Consider the following 23,849-nt stretch of genomic DNA (forward strand, 5'->3'; position numbering starts at 1 on the left):
AAATTTTTCGATGTGACTTTTGGTAATCCTGCTCTTCGCCTTCAGCTCGACACACATGTGATTGTAATGTAATACAACGCATATTCCGAATTTTGCATTATTATTCTCTTCGTATCGTCACTCGTCTTTGTGTCATTATCGTGAATTGTAATGCAGACGATGTAATTCACATTATGCTGTTATGTTTTCTTTATCATTATTAATAATAAACATGCTATCCTTTTTCCGAAAGTTATCAATTGGCGGAAAGATAAAGGATGGTATACTGCCAGAGACAATCATGGGAACGGCAGAGGATCTATTGATGGCGAAGAATCAAACGTTAAAGACGGATATCGAGTTAAAAGAATCCGTTTACGGCAAGTTTTGCGCTCTATTTGTGTCTTGTAACGCGCGACCTTTTGGATATTGTCCGATATCATTGAGATGGTGCGATATTGCAAGTGACTTTGTCCCTTATATACGCTTATTAAAACACTGAAATTTTTCAAGCAAATCCTATCAATTTATATTTATTTAGCATTCTTATTACTTTTCAGATTTATTAAGAACAATCAAGGATCCCGAAAAACCACAAACTTTGGAGCAACTAGATGTTGTCTATGAAGATTGCATTAAAGTTTGCCACAGCACTCCAGGAGGAGTTTCTGTCATTCGTGTGGAATTTAATCCTACAGTGCCTCACTGTTCTTTGGCGACCTTAATAGGATTGTGCATCCGCGTTAAATTGGAACGTCAATTATCAGCATCATTTAAATTAGACATCTATATTAAAAAAGGTGCACATTCCACTGAACAAGAAAGTATGTATGCTCCTTAAATCTTAATTTCAGTTTTCAGTGTATAGTTTGTTTCTAATTATATGCGTTGAATTGCAGTTAATAAACAAATTAATGATAAGGAACGTATAGCGGCTGCAATGGAAAATCCAAACTTACGGGAACTGGTGGAGAAATGCATACTAGAAGAGGATTATTAGTGTTTTGCGATAAAGCATATGCTACATCAGATATTTTTCCGAAATGCAATTTTAATCTAATTTATAATAATCATGTAAATAAATAATGTATTTTGTTTATATTAAGCGTATAATTAAGTCCAATTCATTTCGCGCATAAACGCGTAGTAAAATTATTTCAATAGAGATATTACAATCTTTATTTTACAAATCAAATTTTTATAACTTGATAATTGTAATCTTGCATTTTAGAGATGCATGAGTGTATACCTATCTGATCGAATTGACATCGAAATATTTAATTATACATTTTACATAACGTAGATGCGTAATACAAATTTTGTCGATAAATATATAAACAGCGATTAAATCAATAGAACGAAAAAGTTCAATTATTTTTATTGTGGTAATATTTTTTTCAATTTTTCTTTTATAAAAATAAATATTGTTTGCTACGTTCAATAGAATGTTTTGCAATTGTTGTAAATTTTTTTCGCGCTAATTGGATCTAAAAGTACAATCAGTGAAGAAAACTTCTAACAGTTGTAATAGGCAGAACAAACGTTCTGCTAAACGTGACGTTTGTTTTTATTTTCTTTATCGAATTATATATAATGAATGATACAAATAAAGAATTAAAAAATGTAAAATAATATTCCTTAATGTATTTAAGATACGTATTTTATTTTACAGGTATAATCTCTTCAAGAAAGAAGATATAATTTTAATTTATATAAGATGATTTTTAAACACGCTGACTACTTTCAAATTCTACTCCGATGTTTCAAATTACAGGAGAATGCTCGATCGAGTGCATGCACTTAATGTATGCGTAACGCTATACGTACACGCATGTACATACATATATACATACAATGTACGGAACATGTGAAATAATTACGAATTGAGCAAACCACACGCGCAACATTCGCGGAACATTACGTGATTTATATAGCGCGTTGCGCGTAATATATGATAGTGATTAAAGCTGCCGTACGGGCGTCAGTGTTTCTACGTCATTTCTACCCTGTTTCTGTGATGACTATACCGGATCACATTCGCATCGCGTGGCGTCAGTCGTCAGCAGTCGTCAGTCGAGTGTCGAGTCGAGTGTCGAGTGTCGAATCCAGTTGAGTCTCGAGCAGCCTCGAGCCTCGAGCTGCGGGCGACGTGTTGCAAGTGTCTTTTTACTGTATTATTAATCCATATTTCTAGAAGAAAATATTTTCGAATATCTTTAAAAATAAGTGATCTATTTGGAGAGTGAACCAATTTTGATTTGCAAGATACAAGTTAAAAAATTTCTTCCGTAAGAATCTATCAATTATTAATGTTAAAAATATATATAAAGTTTGTAATTTGAAACTTTAAATTTGTATTTATAGTTACATTTTCGAATTAGTTCTCTTTTTATCTTCTAAATTAATTAGCAAATTTTAATTGTACATTTTTATAAATCTACGTTTTAATAACATCGTATAAAATAGGGAATGTCACTGTTTAAAAATGTAATTTATACATATACATATATAATATATATATATATATATATACATACGTATATGTACAAACATGGTATATTACATAATTAAATTTTTTAAATCTAAATTTAAAAGATTATAACTAAATTTTTCTTTAAAACAAAATATAAATGCATACACAAATATGTAAACTTTTTGTAGCCAAGTCAACGTTACAAATTATCGTGTGATGAAGATGGGCTACAGTTTGTCTTTCTCAATTCTTATCGTCCTATTATTCAAGTTTTTTACACATGGTTTACCAATAGAAGAGGAACTTTACGGTATAAAATATGTAAATATTTTAAATATATTAAGTGACTAGGAATGAATTAATAAGAGTATTTTAAACATTTCTATTTGAAACATTATTTTTCTTTTTCACACTTCTCCAAGAAACAGTATCTAAGATTTTTTTGTACGTGTGATTAACTATATAATATATAAAAATTTCTTGTATCATTATGTTATTATCTACGTTATAATTACAAATAAAATAATAAAAACAACTCATGCAGGGGTCAACAGATCAATTTGATAATTGCGTTTTTAATGCATTACAGAAAGACCTATGAATAATTCAATTAAATTGACGTGATCTTTGCAAAATATATTGATCTGCTTACAAAGCTGCTTATGACTAGATAAACGTCACAGAAAGTGGAGTTCGAGGTGAATCGTTATCGCATTTACGCTTATTTATTATCTATTATTATTAATTCATTCTCTATTATGAAAGTAATATGATTCATTCCCAGCATTATGTAGTAACATATATCTTTCCGATAATATTAATATGCATAATATTGAAATGATAAATTGAAGTGTTTATGTTTCTATAAGTTGTTTCTCTCTCTCTCTCTCTCTCTCTCTCTCTCTCTCTCTCTCTCTCTCTCTCAAATAGAGAGTAAACTTCTAAATCAACATAACATATTTTTATAAATAATTTAATTAAATCTTACATTAGAGTTCAAATTGATATATTAAAAAAATATAATTTTAATATTTATTCGTTTTTCTGAAAATCAATGTACGAAATTATTTTCTTTGTTCACAATTGTTGGGAAATTATTAATGCCTGGATATTAAATTTTTATAATTATAGTTTTTTCCCCGCTGTTTTTCCCCGCGACTATCAAATACTGTAAGACTCTTACCACTACCAGTACTGCAAAGTGACGCAATATACATACGTGATTAATTTGAAAGATCGACAAAAGTTGCATATCCGTAATTTTCCACGTTATTAATGGTCTGTTGCTCCTTCATGTAAGCATAAGAAAAATGTTTTCATTAAATATAGATGAAATTTGTTCACAATCTAAAAAGATAAAAATATTTTTTATTAAAGATAAAACTTATATATTTCATGTATCATAGAAAAAAACAATTAATTTTTATGTGTGCTTAAAGCCTTTCAATATATAAAACCGCTCAAAAATTTCAATACGTTTTATGTTATTGCTCTAACAATTTCATTTTTCATGTATAAAATATAAAATTATAATATAATCGGTCATGAAAGTATTCAATAATGGCGAATTGCCGAAAAATAATTATAAACAGAAATTGTAAGTTTTCTCAAGTATATATAATATCATGTATATCGATTGAAAAAAAATATCAATTTCAAATTTTGTGCTAAACATTTGAATATCGTGATGATTTACAGAGAAAATAGAAACATACACTCAATAGAAACATAGTCTCAACAGAAATTAAGTGCTACATTAATTACATAAATCTTTATTAAGATATATCTTAATTAAGATATTTGAAAAATTTATCGATCACAGAATATCAAGAATCTGCTTTCTGTTATTAAAAGGAAATTAAGTTTGAACTAAAATCTGAAAAGAAATAAGTTCTCTGTTTCTAATTTTAAATATGTAAATAAATTTAAATGGAGAGTGTGCTGAAACTTTTAAGTAGTATATAATTTTATAATTTTCCTGAATATATAAAATTTAAATCTGAATTTCGGATGAACTTGTTTAAGTTAAATAATTTCGTGATAAAAGTTAAAAGTGATAAAAAAGAAATATTTCTATAATGAGAGAGAGAGAGAGAGAGAGAGAGAGAGAGAGAGAGAGAGAGAAGTGTAATATTTTCTTTTAGTCTTCTAGTTGTTGAAGGTAATGATTGTATTGCGCATATTGTGTTGCGTAAATAAATACTATCATTAAAAAAATAGTGTGTAAGTGTAATCTCATGAGAAAAAAATGATAGTCGGTCTTGTGAGTAAAAATGCGGGCGTGCATAAAATTAATTTTAATGACCGAGCTGGTCTTTTCCTTTATGGGATTCCCCTACGATTCTTTAAATAATAACAAAATATAATCTAAAATTGTGAAATAATCTCGTTTTATTTGACAGAAGGCAGTTACTGCAGAACAGAAGATGGCGAAAAGGGAGTGTGCAGAAAGATATATGAATGTCCAGCCAGATTGCAAGAGGTGAAGGAGGGTAGAAGAAACTCGGATTCGAAAGGTCGTTGTGGTTTCCAGGATTTCATCGAAATCGTTTGTTGTCAGTTCAATATTACGGATAAGATAGGACTTCGACCAGCAGAGATAGGTATAATATCATTTTGATTAACTAAATGTTGTTATTTGTTTCTTTAAAATATAGGCGTTTCATATTAATCCAAAAGTTGAAGAATGGGATAATTTTTAAGATGCAATGTGATGAACTTTGTGCTGATTGAAAAAAAATTACGCGTTATAATTATTCTTTTTAAATTTCATCAGAATTAATTCGTTTCTTATTTTTTCGTAACGTGTGTCGCGCACGATTTCTACATTTAGGATACGTTCCAACGAAGTAAAATCTATTGTCCGGATTTACAAATTACTGTGCTATTCAATCGTGATATTTTTTTTTTAGTTCGAGAAAATTAAACAAAGAGATGAACGATGAAAAAATCGATCGACGAATGATTATATTCCGCATTTACGAAAGATACGCTATTGATTAAATATTCTTTTTTTTTCAGGTTTTTCAGGCTTTAATTGTTTGACAACATTCTCTTATTTTTTTCCTTCCCATTTCTTTCACAAAATGCGATATATCTATTAATATTTGATGTGTTTTGTAACTTATACCTACGTAATTATAAGTTACGTTTTGTAACTTATACCAATAACGTATAATTTTAAGATATGTATTCCAAAACATTTGCATCCATTCAGATGTCAGCATGACGAAATTATTTTTGAGATTTATCGTCTTTATCATTGTTTAATGTATTTACGTCGTTAACACGTGTGTAAATTGCATTGTTCCGAGAATCTCGGAAACGTTTAAATAAACAAACGACCTTGAGATGGAGACGCGCACGGTGATGTAATAATCTTGACTTTACAATGACGATTACAATCCATACTACGCGGATCCATAGATCGGGATAGTCGGTTGCGCGTTAATCAGTCGATCGATTATGTTCTTTAAAATGCAAAAGATCTTTAACGCGCGTCGTCGCATCTGGATTTTTAGCATGTCGTGAATATGAGAACGAGATCGAGACCAACAGTAAAGAGAAGAGAGAGACGGCTGAGGTGCAGTTCAACATATTCGGCGGTACTCAAACGGAGCAAGGGGAATTCCCGTACATGGTCGCCTTGGGATACGAGAACGAAGACAAGGACGATGACAATTCGGAAGCTATCAAGTACAACTGTGGTGGCACGTTAATTTCCTCGCAATACGTACTGACCGCTGCTCATTGCGTCAGTAATATACAGGAGAAAGTACCGGTAGAGGTAAGCAACGAAGCGAGCTCCAAGTTCAAGGTCGTGATTCACTGATCACCATTCAAATATCTGCGTCGGATCGATTCGGGCGAAAGTGATCTTTTATATCTTATATAAAAAGAAAAAACGAGAAAAACTAGATTCGTATAAAATATTTTAATCGTGTGCGAAAAGATTTTGCAATTTTCGTCTAAAAGTGTATAAGTAAATAGTAACAAACTACCGCATAAATATTACTAGATGTTCTACAAATATAGAAACAAATTTTTCATTTAACATTCCATTTTCCTTCGATCGACTAACTTGATTTATTAACAAAATAAACAATGACGTTTTCTTCGTCAAATCAAATCAGATTTTACCAATCTGTTTTGGGATTAAAAATCTTCTTTGCTTTTACAGGTGAGAGTCGGCAGCGAAGATCTGAAGAGCGTTGGGGATGCGCAACGAATTCCCATAAGCAACGTAATACCGCATCCGCAATACAAGCGCAGCGTGAATTATAACGATGTGGCTATTCTGAAATTAAGTACGCCCGTACGTATAGAGAATAACGTACGGCCGATCTGTATGCAAACGAAATCTTTAGATTCCATGAATGTACAATCGAACGTAACGTTTATTGTGATTGGTTGGGGTGCTACCAGCTTCGACGAGGATGGCAGTACCAAATTGATGAAGACACCAGGTCTCAGGTGAGAATACAATCATAATACGTAACATTTCTTAGTAACAACTCTCTAGAGAATATTTTCAAACGTATGTTTACTGAAACTTTTTTTTACTAAAAATCAAATTTCTTACTTAAGCTAGTCTTTTATCTGACAAATAGCATTATATTACATAAAATAAAACATGAAATCATCTTTCATTAAAATTATAATTTATCGATTAGAAAAATCTGATTTGTATAACGCAGCCAAAGTTAGTTAACATAATTTTAATGGTTGACAAAATATATTCTTGCATATTTGTTATACTGGATGTTTACAAAAAAACTATTCAGCATTTATTTACACGGTAATGTCTCGGCGCTAAGACAAGCGCAATATTGTATACATTATACTGAGCTTAAAATAGCTTTTTGGACACAAGTCGGAAACTTAACTGTTTCTACAAAATTATTTATACCTGAAAAACGATTGAACTTTCAACCTATGTTCACTGAGGCTTCTTTATTCAGTATAGTATATACCATATAAATACTAAATGATTTTTTTTTTAAACACCTTTGTATCTTTAAATGATGAAACAACGATGAGATGTACTATTACGATTTAAATTATACTCCAATTTCTAGTCTCGTAGACAAAGAATCATGCGCCAAAAAGTTTAACGATTTCGGCAAATTACCCCGCGGTTTGGACGATAATATGCTGTGCGTATTGGATACTAACGTTACAAGAAGGTCGGACGCTTGTCACGGAGATAGTGGCGGACCTTTATTGATGTTCATTGGATCTAGTCACAGCATTGTGGGAATCACGGCTTTTGGGCAAAGTTGCGGAGGATCTATACCGGGAGTTTATACAGCGGTATATTCCTTCTTGGAATGGATTGAAAATCAAGTCTGGCCAGAAATGACCAACAAACGGTAGATGAATCTACCGTTTCGACTCTGTGTTCAATGACTCAACTACTCAGCACAACGTGACGCAATTTAAATACTTTAAAGCGACTTGTGGTGTTATTACGTATGGTCATTACGATAATCTAGTCTGAGGCTACGGTCCGCTTGATGCTACGAATGTTTCGAAGCATTTTCTTCATTGGTAAATTAGTAAAAATTCTTTCTTCCGATTGGTCAATTAAATACTTCAAAGCATTTGTAGCACTAAGTAGACCGCATCCTGAGCTATTCGCGTACTCAGTTTATGCAGCATTTATTCTTTCAATTCCTATCTTACAATGTGCTTTTGTGAATTTTATACTTTTATACATATGATTCATGCTTTTGAATAATATATATCATTCTGAATGTATACGTGCTTCAATAAACGTGAATATTCAGCTTGTTTTCCTTTCCCTTTTATTTTAAAAAATAACTTCTCTGTAAAAACAAATTGGCAATGTTCAAACTGTTCAATTGAAAAGCGTTGAGGATAACAAACTTTTCTTGTAAATGGAAAAATGGCTGACAAAAAAGATGAAGAAAAGAAAGAAGACGACGAGCGTATTGATTTCCTTTATAAATATTTGGTGCTTTCAAGAAAAATTAAACTTGACAAATGGCTAAAGATGTTAACAAACGAGGAATACAAGGTGTAATATTTTCTTCTAAATCTTAACCTTACTCGACCAGAACTAAATTAAATTTTTATGTAACACACTATTGTTTTACGCTATGCTTATTCTAAACAATATATATCGTTTTTCTTATTGTCTGTCTGTCTTTCTTACATATGCATATGTATATATACACATAGATTTTAGTTTATTAATCATGTAATCGTGAAAGAAATGCAATATTTAAATTGTATGAAAAATGTTTAAAGATCTTTTTCATCCAAATTCGAAAAAATTGAAGGAATTTTTTATTTCCGCAATAAAAGCAATCCCAAATAAAATTTTTTTTAGACAAATAAATTGTTCAATAGATATCTTATTTGTTATTACGAAAATGTCAGGAGATGATTATGAGATTCTTCAATACACCGTCGGAAATGATTTTAATAATACAACTGAATGCAGCCGGTACGTTAGTGCCACTTCTCGAGATACCGGCGATAGGTCGGATAAAGACATCGTATTTTATAAAAAAGAATCCTGTCGCGATCACAAAAAAAAATTACAGGGACATTATTATACCTGGCGACATGGCTTCAAAACCTATCGAAGAACTATCCGTCTTGGTCGAAGAGGTAAGTGTGACACTCAAATTAAATATTGTTTGCGCCTATTAAAAAAAACTGAGCTTTATGTAAACGTTCTACCTTAGGCTTATGTACCGATATTATCGAATCCGAAGAATCACAAGGGCTGGCCTCGTGTTATCGGTGAGGACATGAAAAAGCACGTTTACGATCTTCGCAACTTGATATGCCAGGTATGAGTAGCTTTAACTCTTAACCCACAAGATAAAATAGCTAAATAATATGGAACAGATTTGTTGATAGATCTAAGTAATATTCTTCCTTTCTTTATCTTAATAAATTTTCTACTAAAAAATATTTTTCAAAAATTTCATGATATCTTCGAATTTCGAAATGGAGCAAAAATATTTTTATTAGTCGTTCTTAATATCGACAGAAGATGCTTTATCACTTTCAGGTTAAAGGTAAGATGATGGGACAAACCTTACTACCAATGCCAATGGGTATCGAAGAGGTATTCAAGGAGGAATGGAAAGCACAGCGGAGTGGAGGTGTCGAAATCGATCTTCCTTTAAAAAGCAATATAGAAATTATCATAACAAAATGGTGTTCTCAAATCGGTGATACATTAAACGAAGAAAGCCCAAAAAATGAGCAGTTATTACCAAGCGCGGGTATTGCAGTATTTAAACCGTAAAATTAGAAATGAATTTTTTTTACATTCTAAACATTGTACAAATTTTTTTCACATATGTTAATAATTAAAATATAATATAATTTATATATTTTTATATACACATAACACATAAAACGATATATAGTAAGAATATATTTTTTTATTTTCCTGAATCAATAATTACCAATCAAATTTAATTGAAAGAAATTGAATTAAGAATTAAAGAATGTTAATCACATCAATAATATACTTGCAGAAATCGATTTTTGGTGTCAACGACTTGTAAACGTCGAATCTATTCACAGTCAAATGAGGGATCTACGAGTGAAAAAGATGGCATCTATTCTAGAATTAACCAAGAGCCCCTATTCACCGCGTTTCAAAGCTCTGTTGAAGGACGTTATCGCTGGTTAGATCTTGCTAGCGTTAATAGAAAGATATATTACAAAGAGTATTAATTAATTATATCGATTAAGCATTCTGTTTTTTTTTAACTGTAATAAGTATATATCGCTACCTCATTCTAATGAATTATTCTGAAGAAGATTTTACTCATTAATTTTCAAATAAGCTCAAAATTGTATAATATTCATAAGAATTTTTATCTTAAGCGGTAATCGAAGCACGCGATGTATGCGCCTATTTAAAAGCATTGGAACCTCACTTCAAAGATATAGAAAATATCGAATTTAAAAATATACAGCCGAAATTGAAACCATTGCTGCATTGTATATGCCTGATATGGTCAAATTCAAAATACTATTGTATTCCAATGCGAATAATTACGCTATTATCCGAAATATCTAATCTGCTAATTAACGAGGTATGTAAGAAAAAAATAAGTATTTATATATCGAAATACTCGAGAAGTCAAGATGTTCTTTGCATGATAACTAAAAAATAATTTATATTTTTCAAGAAAGTATGCGTTAATAAATATCTTAATTATTTTCATTTTGAAACAAAGAAGATGAAGCTTTCTGTTGTAATGTGGTTTTTTTTAAATTTTGTGTCTCCTTAATATTTTCTAAGTCATTAACGTTCTGCGCTTTTAATTACGATGTTGAGTATTAATGGGGAAACATATCTATTTCTCTTCTAACAATGAAGAAATGTCTATTATATGTCACTAATTAAAAACTTCGCAGGCTATCAAATACTTGGATCAGAGTACTTTATTCACTGGCGATATCGACGATAGTCTAAAACGTTTAATGGATGTGGCAAACATTTTAACTTATTATATAGAAATATTTGAAATGTTTCGAAGTAAATTGGATAATTACTTTAAATATGCGACCGAATCAATTCCATGGAATTTTGAAGATGAATTGGTGTTTGGAAGGATAATAAATTTTCAAAAACGTTTGGAAGAAATCAAAGTCCGTAATTTATTTTTAAAATAAGTATTAAGCTTTCCATAATTGAAGTCGCGCATCAATTAACATAAAAACAATATGATTATTATTTCTCATATAAAATAATTTATATAATTCTATAAATAATGATAATCATTTATTATATATTTGCCAGATGTTATTTCAAACGGCCCAAGAATATTTTAAACTAGAAAGGATAGAATTTGCGAGTTTACAAAAGAAAACGTTATGTTCTAAGGTATATGACATTTATGAAAAATTTGTTAAAATTTACACTGAATTTGCCGAATTAGAATACGATATTTTGATGCCAGAAGAGATACGATTCACAGATCATGTTATTTCTTTTTTAGCAAAAGTAAGCACAATAATCCTGCATTATAATAGATATATCGTATATGTTATTATTACTGTTTCTAACGTAAAATATAATAAAATTATCGCTGTAATGTAAAAAATTGTTGACTCTTTTACCGTAGGTGGAAGAGTTTGACAGACAGCTAGCAAATATATTCGATCAAGCATTTTCTGAATGTCATAATACTGAAACCATGTTTAAGATAATATGGATTCTAGGCTCGATGGTTTACAGACCAATCATCATGGCACAATTATGGCACAATTACGAGAGATTGCTTCAAAGAATTCATAACCATTTTGACGACGTTAAAGTGCTCTGAAACATTAATATTTAATAAGCATAATATAAGCCGTAAAAATAGATGATGAGTTTGATACTTTAACTAGACTCCATTTAATTTTTCCAGGTCATATTTGATAGCATCTTCAAAGATTACAAGGAAGACGAATGGATTGAAACCGATCAGTATTTCCCGCATGTCGCTGGTGCATTATGTATATTGACGCAGTTGCGACAACGAATAGACTATCCGATGCAATGTGCGAACTTAGTTGATCATCCTTTGATAAATCTTAAAATAGCACGTGAAACTAAACCAAAGTACGATCAAATGCAGGTAATATCTCACAAAATCCTAGAAAAAAAAATGGTAAACTTAATCATCATTTGACCTAGACTGATATGTTCTTAGACAGTAAATGTAAAAATCTACTATGAATATTAGATTTTTCAATGTCTTTATTTGCTTATATTCACTTTGTATAATGTACCGTAATACTTATCGTAATATCTACTTAATCTTTTAAATAAAATATAACATATCAAATACCATTTGTCACTCGTTTATGATTATCGTTAGCTACTTATGATATAACGCGTCCATACAAAAAGTAATCTGATTGTAAACTAAATGTTAAGACATCTATCTAATCTATCTGCCAAATGTACTCGACCAATACTCGAATTGTGTTAATAAAAGTACATCGTATTCTCATAAGTCACTCATGGATGAGATGGAGTATAAAATTTTCACGGACTGGGCCAACAAGATAGTCGATATAAGCAACTTTCATTTGTCGAAAAGCTTACTAACAGTACACGAGAACAAGTTACTCGATCTAAACTTTGATCCGGAACTAACTGCTCTACTGCGAGAAATTCGCTTTATGATCACTATGAAGAGGACAGACTTATCCGAGGAAGCGAATCAATTATATTATAGATCGCAATATTTTTTTGAGAGTACCTACAATCTCAATGTACTCATACAGTGGTAAGTAAATATATTATTAACTGATGAGAAATAATTTTATTTATATATAATACATTGTTCAAATGATAGGTACAATTGGATAAGAAATTACAGTTTGCCTGAGGAGTTTGAATTATTGAAGCATGAAATTGAAAACTTGGACGAATTAATTTACACTGGCCAAGAAAATTATAATTGGAATTCTCCAGGTGAAATTTTTAATCGTGACGATTTATATGTTATGTATACAAACATTTAAATGTTATTCATACAAATAATAAACTAAAAGTAACAACTGCACCTAAATAAGTTTTTTAAATCTTTGTAACTTAGAATCGTAGTTGTAACGTCTTCAGATAACTTTTTGTCTTGCTTCAAAAAGATAATCTGTGAAGCAAAACAAAGGAGGAGAGAATCAAATGATTAGACAAATAAAATCAACTCCGTAACAATTTTCACAGTAACAACATATAATGTCATCGAGGATTTGTTTCACAGAAGTGCCAGAGTACATAAGTAATTTGATGGATATAATACGAAAGTTATATTTGCGGATCTTTTATGCTCAAGAAAACATCAACACGTTGTTGCAAATGATTTACACGTGGGCGATGTCGCCGATATTAGAGCGCAAGGATTTTAAAGATGAGAATTTGCTCGCTCTGGGTGAACGCAACGAGAATTTCCAAAAAAGATATGACGAGATCGAGCAAGCCAGTAGAGAACTAAATCGAGTCTTGGATGAAAATTATAAACTTTTCTTCAATTTACTGCCCGATTCAGTGTACGAGAAAGATGAAATTGAATCGAATAACAGTAACTTTTATTCATTTCTTTTCTTCAAAAGCTTCTTTTAATTTTTTTTATATAACGAATTTATAAGACAACTTTTTAGATTTTTAATTAATTTGATCGAAATATCAAATTATAATATATTAGTCACAGACATGGGAACAGATGCGAGAAAACAAGACCTTGAAGAAGTCAAAGAAAGAACAGACGAATTGAGGTATGTATCAAATTAGAGTTTTTTTTTAACTTATTGTAAAATATGCTTTTATCACTATAATCAGAGGTGATGAAGAGAAAGAAAGAACTGGACGAGATACTGTGGAAAATGAAAAAGTCGGCAAGGAGGAACGAATGAAGGCCGCAGCTGAAATAATATTAACAGATGAGGAAATCGCTGAAAATATGGCCACATGGAAGCCTTATCTCGCTTACGTCGACAATTTGATATCGAAAGCCTTGATTCAAGCTGCTTCTACTAGGTATCGAGATCTAGCAAACATTATTAAAGTTCATATTATTTTCTGTTAATCGATTAAAGTAACGTATAAAGACTAAAAGTTAATGATTAGCATGCTCTTAGAAATCTTCCTAAATACTATTAATTAATAATGAAATTGTTTTTCACGCGGTATCTGCACCGTAGCATATGTTATCTGCTCGATGAAACCGATCCGGAAAGCGACGTATCACCTCTTTTCGAGATTCACCTGTCGCTCGAGATACCCCATATTGTATTTCATCCTGCGGTAGATCCGGACGATCCTGAGAGTTTCTACACATTTTACGAGGGTTTGCTGCTTGACATTATGAGAATGGGAACTTTAATACCACGCGTAGATCCTGACATTGCAACGGAACGGGACCATTATGGAGTACGTCGTTGTATATAGAGTGATCAATAATAGGCGCATTTATTGCATACAATCGTACTTTGCATGTTAAAAGTAAAATAATCTTTTCTTAATTATTTATGTCAAAATTAATTAAAAAGGAATTTAGTGAAAGATTTTGTTTAGTGAAAAATTTAAGAAGGAATTAGTGAACTGCACTGTAGGAATGAGAATATATAACAAAAGCAGCTAATTCTTCAGCTAATTTTGGATTTCAGTACTTAAAGTTTTATCTTTTTTTCATAATTGTCACACACACGTACGTACACACACACACACACATCGCACACATATGATATTATAATTCTTCTATTATTAATCGCTATATTTTAAGGTTGATTTAGCAGAAGAAGAAAATATCGTTTTCATGCTCGAGGAAACATGTAATCGAATCAAGTTAGGTTTGGTGCAAGCACAGGAATATATCATTGTAAGAGCTTCAAGCAATTATATGGTCTTCTTATTTTTAATCTTAATCATGTATAAATATATTTTGCTTGTCATATATCTATGAAAGCAATAACTTAACGTGAAAATGTGATGCAATAAAACTTTTCACAAAACGTTCCAAATCAATAGAAAAATAAGGATTTTCGATAGCAAATAAGAGAGCAATCACTTTTCTAACCATGTGAACTTCATTTATTTAAGAGAAAACAACTGATATCTACATAATTCATGACTTATCCATTATTTATGCTCCAATATTTCTTGAATTGCAGGTTTTTGAACCATTTTCCTGGTTATGGCTTGACGATAGACAACAATATTTAAACTTGTTTTTACGTTTTGGTCGCACACTCACGGACGAAGAAAAAATTATGGTAATACAAGAAAATTTATCGGAACATTTGAAAGAGAAAAAACCAGGATTGGCTGATTTTAAAAGAGAAATTGACTACTTTATGGAACTTTATAAAAAATGCGACGAGTTTGAGAATGAAAAAGTTTTCTTGCGTTGGCTGCGGATAGATGTAAGAGCCTTGAAACAAGCTTTACTGAACACAATCTGCAAGTGGTCTAATTTATTCAAAACACATCTGATTGATTATGTCAACAACGAGTACGTATCTATGTAATCATAGGTGCCTTATATTTCTTTTTAAATCTTATCAATTAATTAATATTGCATATATATTAATATATTCAATTTTTTACACTGTATATTACAGACTTAGAAATCTTAGCGAATTCTTGACGAATGCTTTAAAGAAATTTACTCAGCCAATTGCACCAGATGATTACGAGGATTTGTTGAATACTATATATTATTTAAAGGAGGTACGAGATCGACAATTCCAAATTGACGATATGTGGGAACCTATCAAGGTAATAAAAATAGAAAATATAAATAATAGAAAGTAGTGTAACTTTGTTTAATTTTGACCATCTTACTTGTAACAATTTATATTATATAAAACATCTAGTAACAATTAGTTTATTCGATTACAGGCGACTATAGAGCTTCTTAAAGAATACGAAGTGAAATTCGACGAAGAAACTTATAAGTGGTTGACAGAATTACCGGAGCAATGGGAAACGGTCAAAAAACGAGCAGCGCAAGTGAAACAGCTTGTGAATCCTTTGATGGCACGTCAAATTGACTTATTGAAGAAACGTCTCAATTATTATGATCTCAGACAACAGCAGTATCTAACGCGTTTTCGCGAGAACATCGTGTTCAGGTAAAGCAATCGCAACATTTATTTGAATAAAAAAATAAAGTCATTAAATATGATATACGAAGAGCTCTTAAAAAAAATGTTTAAGTTTATACCTACGCACAGATTTTCAATTACTTAACTATTTGAATACAATTTATGTTTCAATAATCAACTACGATCAATCAATAGTTTCGACTGTACGAATGTGTATGAGAAATTGGACAAGATAAATGAAGAAATTCTACAGTTCGAAGATGAATTAAAGGCATTACATGATCAAGTGAACATATTTGAACAACAGATGACAGAATTTAAACAAATCAAGCTTGCTAGAAGAGACTTAAAGCTTCTGAAGAATCTTTGGGATTATGTTAATGTTATTACGTCGAGTCTAGACGAATGGAAGACAACATTTTGGAAAAAAATAGATGTCGAGGGAATGGAACAAGAGTGTAAACGATTTATTCGCGAGTTGAGACGTAAGTAATTTTACATTAAATATTAATAATTGATGCATTCAATAATATCAAGTTTTTAGAGATTCACAAAATCGAAATATCATGTATCTTTTCAATATTTAAATACACATATTTTGAAATTTATCAAGTATGTTATAAAAATATATATGTATATATAAGTATATACATATGTTAATACAAAATACATGTTATAAATTAAAAATCCAATGTGCTTTATATTAATTTAGAATTAGATAAAGAGACACGAACTTGGGATTTATATGCTCATATAGAAGCACAAGTGAGAAATATGATATCATCATTACGAGCAGTTTTAGAATTACAAAATCCCGCCATCAAGGACAGACATTGGCAAGAACTTATGATTAAAACCCGGGTAAATACTATTACCCAATAATACTATTTACTCAAAGACAAAACCTCGAAATATTCATTTCATAGATTAACCATTAAAAAATGATATGCACATAATATATGATATTGTGTGTGTGTGTATCAGGGATTTAATTTTATTAGTGGTGAACTTTAAAAATCTATACAATAATAAAAAATAATTTCTATTTCAAACTAATTTATCCAATCGATTTAAACATTAGCAATTCTAATTAAAATCATCCTACAGGTGAAATTTACTATGGATGATAAAACCACTTTAGAAGATTTATTGAAATTAGAACTTCACAAATTCGAGAATGAAGTTAAGGATATGGTAGATAAAGCAGTTAAAGAAATGAGCATGGAGAAAGCCTTCAAAGAGTTGCACAACATATGGGATGTTCTTGAATTCGGTAAAGAGACACATGAACGCACTAAACTTAGCATCTTAACTTTAAGCGAAGAAGTAATCGAGATGTTGGAAGAAAATCAGGTATGTGCCTTATCTGGATTTCTAATTCAACCCTGTGACAACCCTGAAGACAGAAAAGATTATTATCGTAGGTACAATTGCAAAACATGTTGGATTCCAAATATGTTGCCTACTTCCTCGAGGAAGTGACAAATTGGCAACAAAAGCTTAACAATGCCGATGCCACGATCAATGCCTGGTTTCGAGTCCAACGAGCTTGGATGTACCTCGAGAGCATTTTCATTGGATCAGAAGACATAAGAAGCCAATTGCCGGAAGAATCGAAACTTTTCGAGAAGATAGACAAGGATTTTAAAGTAAATATTATAATTTTAATAATTTATGTCATTACATTTTATGATTACATTAATTGGATATCTTCGGATTTCCTCTCAAGGATTTGTTGAAAGAAATGTTGAGCAATCTGAATATAATAAAGTCAACGAATAAACCGAAACTTTTGGATCGACTCGAGGAATTGGAGATACGATTAAATATTTGCGAGAAAGCTCTGTCTGATTACCTAGAGACAAAAAGATTAGCTTACCCACGTTTTTATTTCATCTCGTCTGCAGATCTATTAGACATATTAAGCAATGGTAAAACTTTCTCTCTCTCTCTCTCTTTCTCTCTCTCTCGATAAGAAATTTTGCGAAATTACATATACTTTATTGCAACAGGAAACAATCCCGAATTAGTATGCAAGCATTTGTCCAAATTGTATGATTCGTTGGCAAAGCTTCAGTGGAAAAATGAACCAGGAAATCCATCGAAAAACGCTAACAGGATGATAGCGAAGGATGGAGAGGAAATGACCATGTATGGAACATGTGACTGTACGGGAAAGGTATAAAGTTAATCAACCCCAAAAGACAAAACTTAAGATATGGAACAATACATATAAAACTATACTGATCATAACTTATATATCAGTATGTTTTTAAATAATAATAGTAATAAACGTATGTTTGTGTTTTACATTTTTTCTTATTACTTATACATCATGGCTATCTGCTACGTTATTTCAGCTATTCGGTCACTTTTGCCTCATTTATAGGTTGAAATTTGGTTAAATCGCGTCACAGAGGCAATGAGAAGAAGCGTCAGATATCGTTTCAGTCTGGCTGTCGCATCGTACGATGAGAAGCCTCGCGAACTTTGGATTCTAGATTACGAAGCACAGCCAACTCTATGCGGCACGCAAATCTGGTGGACCATTGAAGTGAATACAGCATTCGCGAGACTCGAAGAGGGATTCGAGAACGCGCTCAAGGATTACCAGAAAAAACAGATCACCCAATTAAACAATTTGATCGCAATGTTGCGTGGCGACTTAAATGAGAATGACCGCCAGAAGATCATGACTATCTGTACCATCGATGTGCATGCGCGTGACGTTGTCGCAAAATTAATATCTATTAAAGCAGAGAACTCTTCTAATTTCACATGGCAATCGCAATTAAAACACAGGTGATTACACCAGAGATTATACAAAACTAACTGATTTTCTTTATTATTTCAAAAAAACATTCGCATGCTGAAATATATCGCTGAACTTTCAAAAGAAATTGTCCGCTCACTGAAAATTCATATGAATTAGAATTCAACTGAATTCTAATTCGAATCTTCGAATCATCGATGGATTCAAATATATTAATAAGAAAGTGACGATTCATAAGAATTCTTTCTCTAATTAGCAAAAAAAATAACACATGTAAATACTGTGCAAATAACACTTGTAAATATAGAGGCACTGATATTATATAAAGTACCGATAAATCGGTTTTGAAAATATAGATTATCGTAATACAGATGTATTGAATTTCCATCCCGGTATTTCATTCCTGTCCCGATACCGTAGACACTAATCTTCTCGCGCAGGTGCAGGAAAAAAGAGAATTGAAAGAGATTGTTTCGCCTCGTAGGTGGGACGACAAATTAGGAGATTGCTTCGCCGACATTTGCGACGCATGTTTCATGTACGCTTACGAGTACCTGGGTAACGTGCCACGGTTGGTAATTACGCCGTTGACGGACAGATGCTACATTACGTTGACGCAATCGTTGCATCTGATAATGGGCGGAGCACCGGCTGGGCCTGCAGGGACGGGGAAAACCGAGACGACCAAGGACCTCGGTAGATCTCTTGGACAAATGGTTTATGTCTTCAACTGTTCCGAACAAATGGATTATAAAGTACATTTCTCTCTCTCTCTCTGTTTTTTTTTACAGAGATTCTTGTACGTGAAACGTTCAGTTTCAAAAGATGTTGTCTTGTCGCATATTTTTGCAAAGTATTATAAATTTATTTTTTTTTTTGTAGTTAAAAATGATGTATAATTTTTCCACTGTAATTGCGTTTTCTTCGTTCTAATATTATAAATTTTCTTGTTACACAGCATATTTAGAAATGTAATGAGTTATAAAAAAAATTTATTATTTCGTGATTTTTTTTAGTCATCTTGTAACATTAATACGTCTATGACCTTTTGAATGCATTTAATATATTAAGCATATGAAAGAAAAGTACCAAGATATTATAATATTATAATATTTTTGTTCAATAATGTAAATAATTAGTATCTGTTATATTTTGGATAAAGTACAAAGTAAAAATCATAAATTTGTTGTTTTACATTTGAATATCTGTAGTCGTGCGGTAACATATACAAAGGATTAGCACAAACTGGAGCGTGGGGTTGCTTCGACGAATTCAATAGGATTTCTGTCGAGGTATTGTCGGTCGTGGCTGTGCAAGTGAAATGTGTTCTGGATGGAGTCAAAAACCGGAAAAAGATATTCTTATTCCTTGGGCAAGAGCTTAATCTCATGGATACAGTTGGCATATTCATAACGATGAATCCTGGTTACGCCGGTAGAACAGAATTACCCGAAAACTTGAAAACATTATTTCGGTAAATGAATCATACGAGGGAGATTATCGAGAGTTAATATTGCGTAACTAATCCGGAATAAATCAACAGGCCCTGCGCTATGGTGGTGCCCGATTTTGAACTAATTTGTGAGATTATGTTAGTGGCCGAGGGCTTCCAAGAAGCGAGATTACTGGGGAGGAAGTTTATTACCCTATACACGCTATGTCGAGAGCTTTTATCCAAGCAAGATCACTACGACTGGGGTTTGAGAGCCATCAAGTCCGTTTTAGTCGTCGCTGGAAAGCTGAAACGTGGTGATAGGCAAAGGCCGGAGGAGCAAGTGCTAATGAGAGCGCTAAGGGATTTTAATATGCCAAAAATCGTGACTGACGATGTGCCCGTGTTTATGGGATTAATAGGTATGAGGCAGATTAATGTTACTAAAATTGGCTATAGAGGAAATAAGTTAAAAAAAAAATCATACGGAGAAAAAAAGTTTATTAGTACATCATATTTTATGCTAGCATAGCATCAATTTCGTTAGTTATCGTGTGAACAACAAAAACTTGTTAAAATACATTTCTCTTCATGTTTAATCTTTAAAAAAAAAAAAAACTTAAAAAGTTATAATCGTTAAAAATAAAGAGAAGAGAAGGCTCGTTTTCCAGACGATTTTTTCTTACGATAAAATTGGTTGAGCAGATAACAAATTATTGACAGACAAACAAGAAATTTACTTACACAAAAAGTAGTATGATAAATTTTAAGATAAATTATATATTTACAATTTTCTTAAATATGTTGATGTAATTTTTTGGTTTTATTCAGGAGATTTATTTCCCGCATTGGACGTGCCGCGAAAGAGAGATTTAGATTTCGAAACGATGATTAAAACTGCGGCTCTTGACTTAAAGTTGCAACCAGAGGACGGGTTTATTCTCAAGGTATATTATACACGTAATGTTCACCTTGAATGGTTAATTGGCAAGCAAAACGAGAAAAAAAAAAAGAAAAAGCGAGAGAGAGAGAGAGAGAGAGAGAGAGAGAGAGAGAGAGAGAAAGAGAGTTTCTCCATCGATTCGCTTCAGGTGGTACAATTGGAAGAGTTGTTTCACGTTCGACATTCAGTCTTTATCATTGGCTTCGCCGGGACTGGTAAGACCGAAGTCTGGAAAACGCTTAACCGAACGTACTCAAACCAAAAGCGCAAACCGCACTACAACGATTTAAACCCAAAGGTGGTGACCAACGACGAGTTATTTGGTGTCATTAATCCGGCAACGAGGGAATGGAAAGACGGGTTGGAAGATAGCACACCCGTCAATTTTCAGCGCGCGATCAAACGCGCTACGCGCAACATTAACCCACGCTCCGTAATAGGCTCGCCACGACTTTCTATTCTTATTGCTACTTTTGCAGGTTGTTCTCCGTGATAATGAGGGAGCAAGCCAACATGGCCGGCGATGATCCAAAGTGGATCATATTCGACGGTGACATCGACCCGATGTGGATCGAATCCCTGAATACCGTGATGGACGATAACAAGGTTCTAACATTAGCGAGTAATGAAAGAATCGCGTTAACCAAACACATGCGCCTTCTCTTCGAAATTTCAAATTTAAGGTGATTGTTTAGCAGTCAGTCAACTATCCTTTATATAATTTTTTATTTTCTAAGTACTAGAATATAAAACTTTTGAATTCATAAAGAACATTTTTTTATTATTCAGATATAATCTTAATAACAATTTCAGTAGCTTAATTAAAATTTGTGTTATCATCACCTTATTATCTGATATGATTTATCACCTGACTATACAAAGAAAATTTATTCAAGGAAAAGGATTGAAATCGGTTAAACTTAAAAAAAAGATTAAAACACAAAATTTAATTTTGCTTTGTTTTAACGAATAAATATTTACATAAAATGTGGACTTTAAATGTGGCAAAAAAATTTCATTTGTAACAAAAATAGCGTTGTTAGCTTACGCATTTTCAATATAATTCGTGTTTTCATTTCAGGACAGCTACGCCTGCAACAGTGTCTAGAGCAGGAATTTTGTATATCAATCCACAAGATTTAGGTTGGAGCCCGTAAGCAATAAATATACTTACTATGTAATAATGTAATATATTTCTATATATGTATACGTTCATATGCTATAATATGATAAAGAATATTTTGAAATAAAAAATAAAGACGTGACTACAATTAAGCTTTGAAAAAATTGTTTTCACGCAATTTCTCATTTTGTTGTTTAATAAATATCAATTGTTTTCTGAGTTTCAATCGAAAAATTTGCCTAGATTTATAGCAAGTTGGATAGAAACGAGAGATCAATCGGAACGAGCTAACTTGTCGATTCTTTTCGAGAAATACATTCCACCTCTGCTGGAAGTAACAAAATCAAAATTCAAGAAAATCACTCCTTTACCAGAAATATGTCACTTACAAATGCTTTGTCACTTACTCGATTGTTTTCTAACTAAAGAAAACGTACCACCGGACTGCCCAAAGGAATGGTAATATGACTTTCAGTAAATAAAGTTTTCTCATAGTTTCCGCAATCCCTTTTATAATAATGGTAAAAGATACAATATTTTACGTTTATACTTTAGGTATGAATTATATTTTATGTTCGCCTGCATTTGGGCGTTTGGTTCAGCAATGTTTCGAGATCAGTTGATTGATTGGCGGAACGAATTTAGCAAATGGTGGCAAAATGAATTCAGAGCTGTCAAGTTTCCATCAGCTGGAACTGTATTTAGTTACTTTATAGAACCAGAAACGAAAAAATTAATATCTTGGACAGAAAAAATCGGCTTGTTTGAATTGGATTCAGATCTTCCACTTCAGGTTGTCTCCAAATTTTATTAATTTATTTGAAAATAAAAACGTAACATGCCAAATCACAACAATGTTCAACTAGAGTAAAAATAAAAATAAGATGTACATATATTAGATATATAAGATATTTAATTTTTAATATAGTCCGCTTTGGTACCAACTGGAGAAACAGTACGCTTGAGGTTTTTCATGGATTTGTTGATAAAGAAGCGCGTTCCGGTCATGTTAGTGGGTGGAGCAGGCTCCGGAAAAAGCGTCATTTTGGCCAACAAATTGGCAACTTTGCCAGATAATTATAACATTGCAAATGTTCCCTTTAATTTCTATACTACATCAGGTAAATAAGAGAGGCAATTCAAATTTCTAAAACTATAGAGATTTGCGGTTACAAATTTTCTATACGTTTTTGAAATAATAACTCCCATTATAGAATTATTGAGAATTATTTTATTTTGAAAAAATTATTGTTACGCCTACAGAAAATTTTAAACAAATTAATACTTTCAAAATTAAAATTTTTTAAATTAATTTTTTAAAAGTGTTAATTGCTTATGAAATATTAATATATGAATATATTTAGAAACGAAAAAACACTTAATTTCTGATAAATTGTCAATTCTTCGCGAATGATTGCCAATTGTACGTTATAATTGATATAGTCTTCATTTTAACGACAAACTATTAGGTGTTGGAATTAATTCGTAGCGTTTTACAAGTGATGGGAAGTACTTTCATTAATGTAT

The 23,849-nt window shown here is 31.7% G+C and overlaps 3 protein-coding genes and 1 long non-coding RNA gene across 7 annotated transcripts in view; 3 read left to right on the forward strand and 1 right to left on the reverse strand.

Moving 5' to 3' along the window:
- On the forward strand, nucleotides 1-1,078 carry galla-1 (cytosolic iron-sulfur assembly component galla-1). Of its 3 annotated transcripts, none has more exons than XM_011065810.2 (4): nucleotides 1-147; nucleotides 233-359; nucleotides 540-803; nucleotides 879-1,078. In XM_011065810.2, exons 2-4 carry the CDS (start codon nucleotides 281-283, stop codon nucleotides 977-979), a joined length of 444 nt encoding a protein of 147 aa, XP_011064112.1. In that variant the 5' UTR covers nucleotides 1-147; nucleotides 233-280; the 3' UTR covers nucleotides 980-1,078. The 3 variants fall into 3 exon arrangements, with proteins under 3 accessions (XP_011064112.1, XP_011064111.1, XP_011064110.1); XM_011065809.2 differs by having other exon boundaries at nucleotides 10-161; XM_011065808.2 differs by having other exon boundaries at nucleotides 20-359.
- A 145-nt stretch (nucleotides 1,079-1,223) lies between these two features.
- LOC105151859 (serine protease snk) lies at nucleotides 1,224-8,247 on the forward strand. 2 transcript variants are annotated; one of them, XM_011065807.2, is made up of 6 exons: nucleotides 1,224-2,267; nucleotides 2,641-2,762; nucleotides 4,855-5,055; nucleotides 5,974-6,239; nucleotides 6,633-6,925; nucleotides 7,531-8,247. In XM_011065807.2, the coding sequence occupies exons 2-6, from the start codon at nucleotides 2,669-2,671 to the stop codon at nucleotides 7,826-7,828; spliced, it is 1,152 nt and encodes a 383-aa protein (XP_011064109.1). In that variant the 5' UTR covers nucleotides 1,224-2,267; nucleotides 2,641-2,668; the 3' UTR covers nucleotides 7,829-8,247. The 2 variants fall into 2 exon arrangements, with proteins under 2 accessions (XP_011064109.1, XP_087259395.1); XM_087403269.1 differs by having other exon boundaries at nucleotides 4,858-5,055.
- The window catches only part of LOC147910515 (uncharacterized), a 46,117-nt gene continuing 25,428 nt past the window's right edge, over nucleotides 3,161-23,849 (reverse strand). The window contains exon 3 of the long non-coding RNA XR_015544195.1: nucleotides 3,161-3,741. This is a non-coding gene — a long non-coding RNA (uncharacterized LOC147910515). The remainder of the gene's footprint in view (nucleotides 3,742-23,849) is intronic.
- LOC105151899 (dynein beta chain, ciliary) overlaps nucleotides 8,505-23,849 on the forward strand; it is a 28,049-nt gene continuing 12,704 nt past the window's right edge. The window contains exons 1-35 of the mRNA XM_087403536.1: nucleotides 8,505-9,091; nucleotides 9,169-9,276; nucleotides 9,501-9,717; nucleotides 9,976-10,128; nucleotides 10,331-10,542; nucleotides 10,868-11,107; nucleotides 11,578-11,769; nucleotides 11,866-12,075; nucleotides 12,458-12,732; nucleotides 12,802-12,920; nucleotides 13,210-13,527; nucleotides 13,651-13,720; nucleotides 13,785-13,982; nucleotides 14,147-14,375; nucleotides 14,728-14,823; nucleotides 15,116-15,456; nucleotides 15,566-15,722; nucleotides 15,846-16,078; nucleotides 16,247-16,536; nucleotides 16,764-16,912; nucleotides 17,159-17,404; nucleotides 17,476-17,700; nucleotides 17,781-17,982; nucleotides 18,064-18,230; nucleotides 18,441-18,853; nucleotides 19,309-19,579; nucleotides 20,036-20,298; nucleotides 20,368-20,678; nucleotides 21,088-21,203; nucleotides 21,348-21,559; nucleotides 21,679-21,882; nucleotides 22,281-22,352; nucleotides 22,566-22,781; nucleotides 22,878-23,115; nucleotides 23,251-23,443. Coding sequence (XP_087259662.1) covers nucleotides 8,861-9,091; nucleotides 9,169-9,276; nucleotides 9,501-9,717; nucleotides 9,976-10,128; nucleotides 10,331-10,542; nucleotides 10,868-11,107; nucleotides 11,578-11,769; nucleotides 11,866-12,075; nucleotides 12,458-12,732; nucleotides 12,802-12,920; nucleotides 13,210-13,527; nucleotides 13,651-13,720; nucleotides 13,785-13,982; nucleotides 14,147-14,375; nucleotides 14,728-14,823; nucleotides 15,116-15,456; nucleotides 15,566-15,722; nucleotides 15,846-16,078; nucleotides 16,247-16,536; nucleotides 16,764-16,912; nucleotides 17,159-17,404; nucleotides 17,476-17,700; nucleotides 17,781-17,982; nucleotides 18,064-18,230; nucleotides 18,441-18,853; nucleotides 19,309-19,579; nucleotides 20,036-20,298; nucleotides 20,368-20,678; nucleotides 21,088-21,203; nucleotides 21,348-21,559; nucleotides 21,679-21,882; nucleotides 22,281-22,352; nucleotides 22,566-22,781; nucleotides 22,878-23,115; nucleotides 23,251-23,443 — 7,387 coding nt within the window. The 5' untranslated portion in view covers nucleotides 8,505-8,860. The remainder of the gene's footprint in view (nucleotides 9,092-9,168; nucleotides 9,277-9,500; nucleotides 9,718-9,975; nucleotides 10,129-10,330; nucleotides 10,543-10,867; nucleotides 11,108-11,577; nucleotides 11,770-11,865; nucleotides 12,076-12,457; nucleotides 12,733-12,801; nucleotides 12,921-13,209; nucleotides 13,528-13,650; nucleotides 13,721-13,784; nucleotides 13,983-14,146; nucleotides 14,376-14,727; nucleotides 14,824-15,115; nucleotides 15,457-15,565; nucleotides 15,723-15,845; nucleotides 16,079-16,246; nucleotides 16,537-16,763; nucleotides 16,913-17,158; nucleotides 17,405-17,475; nucleotides 17,701-17,780; nucleotides 17,983-18,063; nucleotides 18,231-18,440; nucleotides 18,854-19,308; nucleotides 19,580-20,035; nucleotides 20,299-20,367; nucleotides 20,679-21,087; nucleotides 21,204-21,347; nucleotides 21,560-21,678; nucleotides 21,883-22,280; nucleotides 22,353-22,565; nucleotides 22,782-22,877; nucleotides 23,116-23,250; nucleotides 23,444-23,849) is intronic.

Source organism: Acromyrmex echinatior, chromosome 2, assembly GCF_024713525.1.
Source record: "Acromyrmex echinatior isolate Ae372 chromosome 2, ASM2471352v2, whole genome shotgun sequence".
NCBI lineage: Eukaryota > Metazoa > Arthropoda > Insecta > Hymenoptera > Formicidae > Acromyrmex > Acromyrmex echinatior.

Coding starts and splice junctions, on each gene's coding strand:
- galla-1 (XM_011065808.2), top strand. CDS start 182: ATGTTTTCTTTATCATTATTAATAATAAACATGCTATCCTTTTTCCGA. Junction 360..539: donor GTTAAAAGAATCCGTTTACG/GCAAGTTTTGCG, acceptor ATTACTTTTCAG/ATTTATTAAGAACAATCAAG. Junction 804..878: donor ACATTCCACTGAACAAGAAA/GTATGTATGCTC, acceptor GTTGAATTGCAG/TTAATAAACAAATTAATGAT.
- LOC105151859 (XM_011065807.2), top strand. CDS start 2,669: ATGAAGATGGGCTACAGTTTGTCTTTCTCAATTCTTATCGTCCTATTA. Junction 5,056..5,973: donor ACTTCGACCAGCAGAGATAG/GTATAATATCAT, acceptor CTGGATTTTTAG/CATGTCGTGAATATGAGAAC. Junction 6,240..6,632: donor AGGAGAAAGTACCGGTAGAG/GTAAGCAACGAA, acceptor TTGCTTTTACAG/GTGAGAGTCGGCAGCGAAGA.